This window comes from Lithobates pipiens, unplaced genomic scaffold (genome assembly GCF_037356315.1).
Source record: "Lithobates pipiens isolate NorthernLeopardFrog02 unplaced genomic scaffold, aLitPip1_a1.2 Scaffold_16, whole genome shotgun sequence".
In the NCBI taxonomy this organism is placed as follows: Eukaryota; Metazoa; Chordata; class Amphibia; order Anura; family Ranidae; genus Lithobates; species Lithobates pipiens.
Genome location: NW_027507748.1, coordinates 477,692,241 through 477,705,575, shown reverse-complemented (window position 1 = coordinate 477,705,575; position 13,335 = coordinate 477,692,241). Strand labels below are relative to the sequence as shown.

Genomic DNA, 13,335 nt, shown 5'->3' with positions numbered 1-13,335 from the left:
GTTCTCTTATCCGTAATATTAGGTGCAGGGTGATAACTAACAATGTCATACAGTAGAGATAAACTGATGGCTCATAAAAAACTACTTTAAAATGTTTTTTTTTTCCTATTCGGCCTCATGTACATTGCTGCTGCTAAATGGACGTTTTAGAGCAGTTGGGCATTTTTTTTCAACTGCTCCTGAACCCTCCTCTGTTATCTCATCAGTACATGTACACAGGGTAGTTTATAGTCATTTCTAGGCAGTTGAGTTTAGAGGCCTTTTTTGGAAAGCAAAAAAAATGTGTACAGATGCTGAGCTTACAGGCATTTCAAGTGCCAAACGCTTCTAAACGCGGTAACTTGCATTTAGCCACATTTCGTTTACAGGCGTTTTTCATTTTTGGCTATTTTGAGAAAAAAAAGTATATATATTTGTTTCAATCGCTTCTAAATGCAAACGCTGCATGTAAACGCGGAAAAATTGATGTTTTAAACGTGGGTTACTATCTGTCAAGTTAAATCGTTCACCTCCCATGTACATTAAGCCTTAGGAAAAAAAAATATTCATAAAATAGACACTTTATTATTTCATGTTTTCCTCTAAGAAAAAGCATTAGCCTGTTGATTTCAGGCATTTCAGGCAGTTGTTTGTAATCCAGTGTGTTCAAGAACACACCAAAATAATTCTGATCTCCGCATACTGAGCCTGCCTGCTTCTCGTTCTTTTCTTTTATCTGCTACTAACACTGAAACTTTTTCCTCTATAAAGTAATAGGGCTGAAACAACTAATCGATTAATCGACAGTTAATCGATTACTATTTTCATAATCGATTAATCGGCCAGTAACATAATGGGGTTAAAAAATAAAATAAAATGAGCCCTTTATAGTACAAAAAGAGAAAATGATTGCTGCAGTAAATATCACTTTCACAGTTCTACAGTACAAAAAATGAACCCCTTACAGTAGTGATTATCTGCTGTTTTTTGTACTATAAAGGGCTAATTTTATTTTTTTTAACCCCATTATGTCACTAATCATCTTAGACCTGGCTCACATCTATGTGCTTTTTGGTGCTTTTTTTCAGAAACGCACAACAGTTCATTTACATGTGAGCAGTTCATCCCTCCACTTGTGAGGAACACTGTGCAGAGACTGTGGGTATAAAATTGCAGGCTACTCTTGGCTGCAAATCACACCCCTCTTTCCACCCTGACGGGTTTTAAAAGTTTATACTCACACTACCTTTCATCATAATTGAAACCAATGATTCATATTTCTTTTGGAAATAATTATTTCTACACCTCCAATGGTGCTTCAACTCCACAATTAGGTTTGTCCTAATTTCCATGCTCTCACTTGGAGCCACCCCCTCCATTTTTGTCTACTCAGGTGGGGAGAAGTATTCTCATGGGCTCCCAGGCCTCACCTGTCCCACTGAGACAGCGTTCTCCATTTGCGGTCTTTTTTTTTTTTTAATTCACACAACGTTTACATCTGTGCTATCCTCAAGGCCCTGATGAAGCGGAATCACCGGTAAAACGCGTAGGCCATTTTCTGTATAACCTGCTGGGAACGAGCACATCCTTGAACTCAAATTTAATCATTAAGACTGTAATGTATCTTAAATTTAGTTTTTTAGAAAAAAAAATGTCTTTATTTTTGTGTAATTATATTGTCTTTCAATTTTTTGTACAGGCACAATTAGAGTCCCACTTTGTTCTATTATTTTTTTTAAATATATTTACACAGTTAATTTACATGGTTTCCTATGGGACGTGTTCACATCTATGCTTTTGCAGCCACTGTGTATTTTTTTTTAACGCAAAACTGTACTTTTTTGGTTCAATATATTTCAGTGGAGAAGCTGCAGAAAAGCATGTGTTTTTGCAGCAATTTGTGTTTTTGAATCTGCCCAACAACAAATTGGTCAAAAAAATTGCAAAAATGCAAATCGTAGCAAAATCACATGCGCAAAAATCAAAATGCACAAAAAAAGCACTGCAGAAATACATCAAAATCAAACTACATGCTGGCCACATGGATCAATTTTCAGACGAGTATTCAGACGAAAAAGCTTTGTACTTTTTTTTACGGTTATTAACCGATTAATCAAAACGATAATCGGCCAACTAATTGATTATGAAAATAATCGTTAGTTGCAGCCCTAGTAATAGTACAGCAATATTTTGCATAAAGAAAAATCCTACATCTGAAACAACCAAAGTACCAAAGCATTTCTAGTTTTTTCGATAAGGCTTTGTGTACACTGGTGCTGGTAAACGGACGTTTAGGAGCAGTTGGGTGTTTTTTTTCATCTGCCCCTAAACTCTCCTCTGTTATCTTATCAGTACATGTACACAGAGTCATTTATAGTAGTTTCTAGGCAGTTGATTTTTAGAAGCTTTTTTTGGAATGCAAAAAAATGCGTTCAGGACGGATGTTCAGAGGCATTTGAAACTCCAAACACCCGTATCAGCTTGTAAATGCGGTAACTCGTATTTTGTTTACAGGTGTTTTTAATTTTTGACTATTTGAAAAAAAGATTCTAAACACAAACGCATCAAAACTGACATTTTTAAATGACTGTTACTATCTGTCAAGTGAGTACTGTCCGTGATACTTTTTTTATTTGCACTAACATACAATTTTTCAGCACAAGCTTTCGGGTATGTCCCCTTCTTCAAGGTCCAAGCAGTACTGATTTACAAATTTTTAAGCAGAATGTAAAATCAAAACAAAAAAAAAAAAAAAAAAACACCTCTGAGGGAAAGAACAACAAAAAAAACATACAAATCAATGGCAATAAAGATAAGAGAAGAGTTAGTGAGATAAGACAGAGGGAGAGCTATGGAATGGAGGGGGGGTTGCTAGTCACAGAGAGGGACATACCCGAAAGCTTGTCCTGAAAAATTGTATGTTAGTGCAAATAAAAAAAGTATCACGGACAGTACTCAATTTTCTCTGTCACAATTGCACTAATACGGCTACAATCACATTAAATATATCTGTCAAGTGAAATTGTTCAGAAGAGGTTGTAAAACGTCCTGTGTATATGAAGCCTTAATGTTTGTTTTCTTTCATGGCTATACTTTTTGCCATTAATCAGCACAGTGTTCATATAGGGCTCCATGCACACGTGGAGGAGCTTTCAGCTTTTTTTTTTCTGCATGCAAATCATTCCGAAAAACAGAAAAAAATAAAAGTATTTTTTCTGTTTCTGGAAGCTGAAGCTTCAAAAAGGCTTTTATACTCAAATAGTGTGCCTGGACATATAGGATAACACAATTTGCTTTAAAGCTAGTGTGCTTGGAGCCTATATGCATACTATTCTTCTGTGCATTAGACAGACCATAGACAGGCAAAAATCTTCCCATGGATAACGGGCAATCTAGCCATCCTCGATCATGCCAAGACCCACCATTTATTATTGTCCAAATTGCCTGACAGGAGTAAACAGAGCGAACCCAGTCTGTACTCCCTCTCTCCTCATTTAGAAGGTGAAAGGACTATCAAAGGCATCACACTGACGTTTGTTTTAGATCGTCGTTTGTTTGGAAAATGTAATTCATGGCAAAATCAAATATTAAAAGCTGACAAAATTTAAAGCACTTTCTGATAACTTTCATCAAGTGTCTGTTAGCATTATTGATTGTACTGAAGAGAATTTCCATATGAATGTCTGTACAAAAATCTACCACTGTATAGCCACAGTAAAGCCCCATACACACTATCAGATTGTCTGCTGAGTTTTTCCTTCAGATTTACCAAAACCATATAATATGAGGTCAAACCTTAGGAGTTTCAATGTGTATGCAATCAGGCAGGCCCTTCTACTACATGGTTTTGGTAAATCTGAAGGAAAAACTCAACAGACAATCTGATAGTGTGTACGTGGCTTTAGGCTCCATTTACACCTTGGCGTTCCGTTTTGCGGGCTGAATCGTGGCGATTTGGGCGCCCCACGATTTGCGGTGTTGAAGAATGGTGTCGATTCCACCTGCCAAACAGAACACCAAGGTGTGAATGGAGCCTTACGCTATTAGTGCAGTGCTTATAATCATTGATACTTTTGTAACATTGATTTTGGTATTTTACTAGAATCGCCAGAGGAAGGTCCCGCTGATCAGGAATCTGAGGATGATTTGAGTGCGTCTCGTACATCACTGGAACGACAATCGCCTCACCGTGGAAACACTACCGTTCATGTCTGTTGGCATCGGAACACAAGCGTTTCCATGATTGATTTCAGCTACGCTGTGGAGGTATGGTGCATTAGAACTCAGCTTACCTGGCTCTCCCCATCCTATATATAATACTATATCTCTTACCCTTGTAATCTGTTGATAGGATTGTAGGATTTTGTGATATTTTATATTATCTTGTACCAGTACTCATGGTGCGCTGTCTCTCTACAGAGCTATTGATGACTTCATGTGAATTTGGAGCTATCTTTGCTTTTTATTTTTTATATATATTTTTAAAAGCAATCTAGATCTATACTCGGACAAAAAAGTAGAAAAAAAAAATATTTATATACAATATGTGATATATATAATATATGTAATGTCATAGATGTATATCTCTGGGTCTTTTTTTGCCATCACTTTTCTATGCTACTGTTTTATCTTTTCAAAATCCTTTATAATATTTGGCACTCTCTGATCTATTTGCCCCTAAAGATAATTTAAAGTACTAGGTTCTGTACTAGTATCTGGAGTTCCAGCAGACACCAGCTGAACTGGTCTACTCTGAAGCATCCTAAGGATCTGGAAATTTATACTATATGGCTTTTAAGACTTCCCATATTTTCCGCTGAAGCCTTCTTTTTGGAATATAAATTAAGAATGTAATTTTCCCAAGCCTATGCTTTCTTCATACCTTCAGCTTGGACACATGAGGCAATTTGCACCCATGTTACCTTGCATGCAGACAATCATTTAGCTGGCAATAATGTTGGAGCTTCTACCAAACAATTTGGTAGACAGAATTCTGTCAGAATTCTTTGCAGCAAATCCCGGGATATGATACCCAGGCTCTACTGCTTAATTAGGAAATCTGTGGCTGAAGACCGGTGCTTCTGGCAGGGATCTGCAGTCCCTTTACACCTGTATAGTAGCAAACATTAGCTGGCAACTCTGTAAACTCCAAATAATGAATTCTTTATTGGCTACATGTATAAAATGCAGTGAATACAGCTAATGTGTTTCGGTTGTCATGGCCATACTCATAGCCATAATGGCTGAAATGCGTTTGCTATATTCACTGTGTTTTCTACATGTAGCCAATAAGAAATTCATTATTTGGAGTTTACTAAGTTGCTGGCTAATTTTCTCTACAATTCTTTTCAGCCTTCTCAAGCCTAGGGTTATATTCGAATAGGAAGATATTGTCGGGGGCTGATTTGGGTCCTATTGATGATGAGATGGCATATGACACTTTTGGTTTAGGTTTTTATGTGTTTGGGTCTCTCATTTCATTTGTCTTCAGAAATTTGATAATGATAACTTGCCAATTGTGTGTTATGTTGCAGAGGCTTTATCTATTCTATTCTTCCTAGGTGCATGTATTTGTCAGCATTGATGTTGTTACTTTATACCCATTTCAATACTAATAAAAAACTCTTTAGGATTAAGAAAAAAATCTATATTCATACTTAAAAGTAATGCTGTATGAATACTTCCCAATTACTTCTCACAAATGATATAGTCTGTATCTTTATTATACTTCATAGGTGGGTCATGCTGATGTCACACTGGAGCCCTGTCCTGTCATTTTCTTCCTCCAGTGCCACCTCTTACTAGATGGCACAAACTGTAAACCGAGGACTAGTGAGGAAAGGGAGAGGAGACCAGACTGCATGTTACATGGGCTTTTGTCTATACTTAAAAAGCACCAGGGAAAAAGGGCAGTCCATCATGTACATAATTATATTCATCTATTTGTTTTCTTCGATTTCAACATATTTTTATTTGAAACACATAAATATGTAACAAAGCGACCTTCCTTTCCCTTGTATCATATTGTGAGTGTTCATGAATTGGAAGCAACACAATACGTAATCTGCCCCCCTCACTCTCCACTGCTCTGTTAAAGTTCATGAAAAAAAAAGGGGGGGGATTTAAATTACCAAATAATATTCAGTTTGACCTCGCTGCTTTTCTTTCTGTTCTTCCTCTGTCTCTGGTGCTTTTAAATAAAAAAATTGTGTTTTTTTGGTTTTGTTTTTTTGGTTTTTTTTTGTTTCCTTAGTTTACAGCACTATGCATTAAATTAGTTTGTAACATTAAATGGATCTTTATTTTCCCCAAATCACCTCTTACATGTATATCAAAAAGGGGAGGATGTCTAGTGATCCTTTGTGTGTAATGTCTGAAAACAAATGACACAATACGTTTTCTTCAAATCTATTTAGGTGATTAGGTAATGGGTTCCAGTAGATGGCAGCAGTGTACTACTGAAGAAGGCTGCTCATGTCAATGAGAATTTTTCAGATTTGTTTTAGGGCTCCTTCACTCTAGCTTTGCTCTCTAAAGAGTGATCGTTGTGTAGAGAGCATTTGACAGGCATTGTAGCGCCTCCACACTGCCTGCTTTAACCCCTTTTTACCCAACACTAGTGCCGCTGTCAAAGACTTAGCCTGAAGGTATTTAAGGTATTTGCATTTGTTCCTTTCTTTCAAAGGCATTTTGTTGTAATACTTTTTTTTTTGTATTTGTCAGAATCAGCTGTCAGGAAACCTGCTTAGAAAGTTCAAGAACAGCAATGGATGGCAAAAACTCTGGGTGGTATTCACAAATTTCTGCCTGTTTTTCTACAAATCACATCAGGTATGTGTAAATCATATTGGACTCAATTCACTAAACAATATTGCATGCAATATTTGGATCATGTGACTCATTTGAGCATATCTGATTGATAGTTAAAAAGTTAATTCGCTATCAGTATATGCAGTGTTTACCACAAAAATAAAAAACACAGTAAATACCACATTAACTGATTGTAAATGTAAATAAAAAAAAAAAATACTATACATTTGTTAACTAAATCACACTGTTTATCTGATATATGCAAGAAAATTTAAAGTATTAGCTGGTTGCTAAAGCAAGGTTATGGTTGCAGGGAAGATGCCCTTGCTAAGGTGGACTAAGGCCTATTCTATACAACCCTGGCCCAGTGGTTGTGGGGGACTTACTGGAATTTGAAAGCCCCCTTTTCACAATAAGGGGGCCCCAGATGCTGGCCCCTTCCCCATGTGAATGAGTACTCAAGAGTACCAAAAGTTTTCTACAAAGATTGTGTGTTTTTAATGTGGCACTTTGCTTATGTGATATGTAAATTGTGAATAAATCCTTAATAAAATGATAATAAACTTGTAATTGGTATCCTAAAGATATGTGAATAATGTACAAACCTTTATTTCTTCTCAAAAAAAAATCATCAATTCATACATATTTACACACACACACACACACACACACACTTACTATTCATTCTTTATGTAATCAATTAATATATATAAAATATTAAAGTGAAAACATAAAATAAGGCGCTCCCAAATTTTGTGCAATAATATGATTTCATCCCTTCAAACGGAAGTAACCTAAAGCTCCACGATTTTGGAGAATCTACAAGGCAAGACTAATAAAGTGCAAAAAACCTTCACACACACTGACAATTTAAATGTATGCATATAGTCCCATATTAGAAATTTCAGTGCAAAAAAGTTCATAAATCACATTTTCCGACCACTTCAAAGTGATCCCATATGTGAACTATTTCATCCAAGAGCGTTAGACATCCAACCCGTGTTTCACCCTAGCTTGTTGGCACAATTCTCCTCAGATTGTGGTCATCAGTGCAGCGAGGGTCTCTCTGCTCAGAGAGCCTCACTGCACTTATGACCACAATCTGCACTAGAGTACAATGTCTGGAGAAGATAAATTCTCGAGGTTCTCTTCATTTCTGTGATCACGCTTGGGATACATCTGGAGAGAAGAAATAGGAGTGGAGACATGCAGTTACTATATGAGAAACCCTAGTACTGAGGAGTAATGTACTAACAAGCTTGTTTGATCTATATGAAAATAAAGGTCTAACTTGAAGTTGTAAACTAGGGTGAAACACATGGTGGAGATCTAACACTCATACGGGATCACTTTGAAGTGGATGGAAAATGTGATTTATGAATTTTTTTGCACTGAATATACAAATATGGGACTATATGCATACATTTAAATTGTCAGTGTGTGAAGTTTTTTGCTCTTTATTAGTCTTGCCCTGTAGGTTCTCCAAAATCATGGAGATTTATGTTACTTCTGTTTTGAAGGGATGCAATCCTATATTATTGCACAAAATTCGGGAGCGCCTTATTTTATGTTTTAACTTTAATACTGTATATATTGATGCCAGATAGAATGAATAGTATGTGTGTGTGTGTGTGTGTGTGTGTGTGTATATATATAATATGAATTTATTTATTTTATTTTTTTTGAGAGGAAATAAGAAAGATTGTAAATCATTCATATATATTTATCGGAGCAATCAATCACAACTGGACACCAATTACAAGTTTATTATAATTTCATTAAAGTGTTTAAGGTACGTTTTTTTTCTGCGGTGTAATGGCTTACTTCAGAGCGTTCGGCGCTCAGCTGACTGTCTGCTGGTCTACACTCCCGATCTGATAGCTGCAGGGGAGTACTGGAAACCCCCACTGATGTCAGCCGAGAGGAAGAGACCGGCAGGCAGTCAGGTGAGCGCTGAACGTCGCTCTGAAGTAAGCTATTATACAGTATATTTTTATAAATTACATCCACTGGGGAGCTTAGTGTTATATATCAGAAGGAACTATAGAAGTAAAAAAAAAACTTTTTAGAGGGGAGAAGCGGGGAGCTGACAGGCAGGGGGGGGGGGGGCACAGATACAAGAGAACAGGCTGCGGATGAGGGAGGCATGTACTCTGACCCATAACATAACATAACATAACCCAAACACCTCATCTGCACATGTGGGGACACATGAAACCAATGTGAGCAGCTACTTAAATTAAAACCAACCTAACTGAAGTGGTAGCACATAGGATTCCTTATATTCATTTTTAATGTTTTTGACAAGTTCTTTATTTAAATTTTTTTTTTTAAAGTTGTCCCCTGATGTACAGCCATCATTAATTACATCGTCCAGCAATATAGGTCCACATCAATCACAATGAACGACAGCCGCCAACCGCAGAAAAAAAAAGCCCACTGACACCCGATCAATCCCACTGCTTGCCAGCACCAAATGACATTCCTTTTCCTCCCACTGCTATATTAACAAAGAGGTGGCAGCCACCTGTTGTTCATGTCTGTATAAGGTCCAGTGGCGTCACCTGGTGACCCTGCCCCTTTATTACATTGACCAAATATGACTGTCAGAAGGCAAGGTTTTTTTTGTTTTTTTTTTGCATGGGTCTACAAATCTTTCATTGTGATTGATTGACATGAACCTATATCACTGGACAACCTGATTGCTGAAGAATGTACATTAGGGAAAAAAATTTTTTGTTTTTAATACAGGACTGTGTTTTTTGTTTTTATTTTCACTTGCCATTTTTTTTTTTGATGAATGAGTATCGGTACTATGTACACCTTACTCATTCTCATGGGGTGGGGAGCCAGGATCTGGGGGTCTCCTTATTGTTAAAGTCCCCCGCCTGCAGACCCCCACAACCAACAGGCCAGGGTTGTGGGGAAAAGGCCCTTTTTCTCATAAACATGAGCTCAAGATGCTTTGCCAGGTGGGTAACCCCCCCTTTACCATGCAGGCATATAGCTTGGTGTGGTTCAGGAGGGGTGGGGGCACATGGTCATCTTCCCCCTTTCCTGGCCTGCTAGGCTGCATGCTCACATAAGGGTCTGGTGTGAATTTTAGGGAGGACCTCACATCACATTTGTGCAAAATACCTGTGCTATTTTACCACCATTTTTGCTGCAGTATCTTAGTTTTAGTGAATTGAGCACATTGTGAGTAACCCAAGCATGCTTAAAAGTAGCAACCAGGAAATGCGAGGCTGTTCTTTTAAAGGAGAAGTATAGCCAGACCTTTCTGGCTGTACTTCTCCTATGGATCACAAGAGTGCAGTTTATTCTGCACTTCTGTGACACATTTTCAGCCAACAGCAGGCTAAAGCACACTGTTGGCTGATGTCCTCCAGCCGAGCCAGGCTTGGGAAAGATCCTGACTCTACAGACACGATCCATCCAGATACCTGAACCGGCAGCTGGCTCAGCCTCTCAGCAAGTTGCTGAGAACCTGAGCCAGCCCCTCCCGCCCCCTCCACTGCCCAGCAGTGAGCGCTGGAGGAGCAGAGCAGACACTGATAGTCACAGCTCTCTACTGAACGTGGAGGAGAGAACTAAGCAATCAGCGGTGTTTGATTGCTCAGCTCTCGGGGTAGAGACGGCAAAGAACAGCTGGAGCATCCATTGAGGTGAGTATGATTTTTTTTTTTTTTTTTTTTCTGCATTCACAAACTTCTCTTAAGTAAACCCAAAGCCAGACTACAGGAATTATCTATTTTTTTTTTTAACTTACATTGGGAAAGCTACATGCAGTTAAAGCAGATCTTTATCCCTGTTTTTGGCCAGGCTCCGGTGACACTATTTTTGTGAATGTGCAAATTCACCCATGGTGTTCTGGCCAATCTTTGAGTCCTTGCAGAGCCCATCGGTGCATCTGTACAAGTGTAAAGACAGAGAAGGTTTTGACTTCCCTGTTGCCAGTCTTTGCGCATGCACAGGTAACTGTCCGAAATAAAAACCTGTTAGAATTGTTAATCCTTCTCAGCTCTATCAACACCAGAAAAATTGAATAAATATACCTCTATGTATTACATAGTTACATAGTTAGTCAGGTTTAAAAAAGACACAAGTCCATCCAGTTCAACCAAAAAAAATAAAATAAAAATAAATAAAATAAAATATACTATACATATACACATATACATACATACATTGATGTATTGATGTAGACAAACTCCCAGTATTTTAGGAGTAAACTTTTTCCAGTGTTCAAGGTGTATGCATGTATTATAATGGCTTCAAAGATAAAAAAATATATATAAAAAAGAAATCTAGGACAATAAATGTCATGTTTCTGTTTTCAGGATAATCATCCATTAGCCAGTCTCCCTTTGCTTGGCTATTCACTCACCATTCCCTCTGAATCAGAGAACATTCATAAGGATTATGTCTTTAAACTGCACTTCAAGTCTCATGTGTACTATTTCCGAGCTGAAAATGAATACACCTTTGAAAGGTAAATAATAAATTATTGCATTGATGCTGCAACTCAGAAACTAAAGTGGGATACCAGCTGCTATGCCATTGCCTTTCCCCCCAAAGTTCACCTGTCATGAGACAAAAATGGGAGTTGACGGCACCACCACCTTCACATGAAAGAAGGGGATCATTGATATAATATAAAAAAGCACCGTGTACCAATCTAATACTGTTCAAATATAAATTAAATGCATCAATGTGAAAATACAAATGTGTCCCTTGTGTATAAATGTGAACTAAACTATACACATATGAACATATACAAGAAAAAAAAGTGTCCAAATAAGTTCCAAATCACCTCTTGGTGAATACCAATTATTCATGTGTTGCCGTCCACCATAAAGGTGTCAAATTATGTGCTGAATTATTATTGATTGGTCAGCACCAGAAACGTGCTCCTCCACCTTTCAACTGAACTGCTCACCTGAGGATATTGACCCACTGTAGTGTGAATATCACATGCACCATAATTGTTCCTCCATATTTCATCAGTTAGCTGAAGAAAACAGCCCTCATTGCGCTATATATCACACCAATCTAATTTATTAGCAGCAGAGTTAAAATGACACTCTCAGAATAAAGTGTGCTTCGTCCAGTACACATAGAAACTATTGCCTTTTTATTACATTCTTTGCCCCCTTAAGGATAAGCTTTGGCATTAGATACAATACCAAGATGACCGACTTCCGGTTCCGCCTAATGTGATGATGTCATCGGGCCACACTTTGACGTGTTTCGTCATCCAATTAAGACTTTTTCAAAGGCTGTGACATGGTAACTGTAAACACAGGGTGAGTATAAAGCATTGTGGAATACTTCGGCAATTTCCCTTTGAAAAAGTCATGATTGAGTGACGAAAAGTGTGGGGATCCTACATCATGTAATACTGGCTCCTTTTGGTTATCTCAGAGTCTTTGAGCATCAATTTTATTATGTTCTGCTTGGAAGGCTATGTTACGTTCCCCTGAAAATCAACGGTGTTTTCTGCATCTCGTAGGTGGATGGAAGTGATTCGAAGTGCCACAGACTCCATCAGTCGCTCCCGCCTCTTGAGCCATAAGGAGTCTCATTTGTACTGAAGTCATGACTCCTCCAGAATCCCAGCTGCCTTATAGCAGGAATTTGATACCAGCCCTTGGAGTTTTGTAAGGCCAGCTGCTCCACAAAGGACAAGAGACTGCCTCTCAGTGACTTTTTCAGCTTTGTCAACACCGATACCTTTTTAAACTTTTTTTAAGTCCATGAACCTTTTCTCCTGCTCTGAATTAACCCACTGCTGACCGCAGGTAGTTGGTCTCATCCTGTACAAAACATTTTGACAAATTGTTTGAATAACGTGTGCCAACATTAAAACCTGTTGTCTCTAGTTTAGTTACAAATAATTAATCTTGTATTCATATTCCTGGTTTTTAAATGTATCTTTGAATTCAAACACGTGTGTGTGTGTGTACACATGCAAAGAAAGGTCAATGATTTTTCTGCTTTTTTTTTTTTTTTTCTTTTTTTTTTTTGTTTGTAAGTTATAAAGCTTTCTTCAATGCAATATTCATGCAGTATAGCTGTTGTTTCCATAATGGTTTACATACATTCAAAGCACTTTAATCACCTCAGTTGTGAAATCCAAGCAGCAGAAACAATAGTAGAGAGTTCTAGAGAGTAGAAATAGACAACTTTGCATTAGACCATGTTTCTTGTGCTTTGTCTATAATAATTTTTACACGTTTTTTTTTTCATTTTTGCATCACAACCATTGCTGTATAATGATTGTATAATGAGTAGACTATTTTCTGTCATGGAGAAGCATTGCAGTAAACTTTTTATCCAAAAAAAACGCCATCGTGTTTGCTCACTGCTGTTCAGTTACATCAAGGTTCATGTCAGATTTAACACTGACCAAGTACACTACATTTTTCATTATTTAAAGGAAAACATTACTGGTTTTTAGTCAGATTTGTTGTATTTTATCATTTAAAAGTTTTAGGGGCAATTCACGTGCAGTTCGATTTCAGCCCATTCATTTTGAATGGGCTG

The 13,335-nt window shown here is 37.5% G+C and overlaps 1 protein-coding gene across 4 annotated transcripts in view; it reads left to right on the top strand.

The window, feature by feature from the left end:
- FARP1 (FERM, ARH/RhoGEF and pleckstrin domain protein 1) overlaps positions 1–12,670 on the top strand; it is a 271,079-nt gene extending 258,409 nt beyond the window's left edge. For all 4 annotated transcript variants that reach the window (XM_077482994.1, XM_077482993.1, XM_077482995.1 and 1 more), the window contains exons 24-27: positions 4,082–4,245; positions 6,703–6,810; positions 11,130–11,281; positions 12,302–12,670. In XM_077482994.1, coding sequence (XP_077339120.1) covers positions 4,082–4,245; positions 6,703–6,810; positions 11,130–11,281; positions 12,302–12,383 — 506 coding nt within the window. In that variant the 3' untranslated portion in view covers positions 12,384–12,670. The remainder of the gene's footprint in view (positions 1–4,081; positions 4,246–6,702; positions 6,811–11,129; positions 11,282–12,301) is intronic.
- The last annotated feature ends 665 nt before the right edge of the window (positions 12,671–13,335 follow it).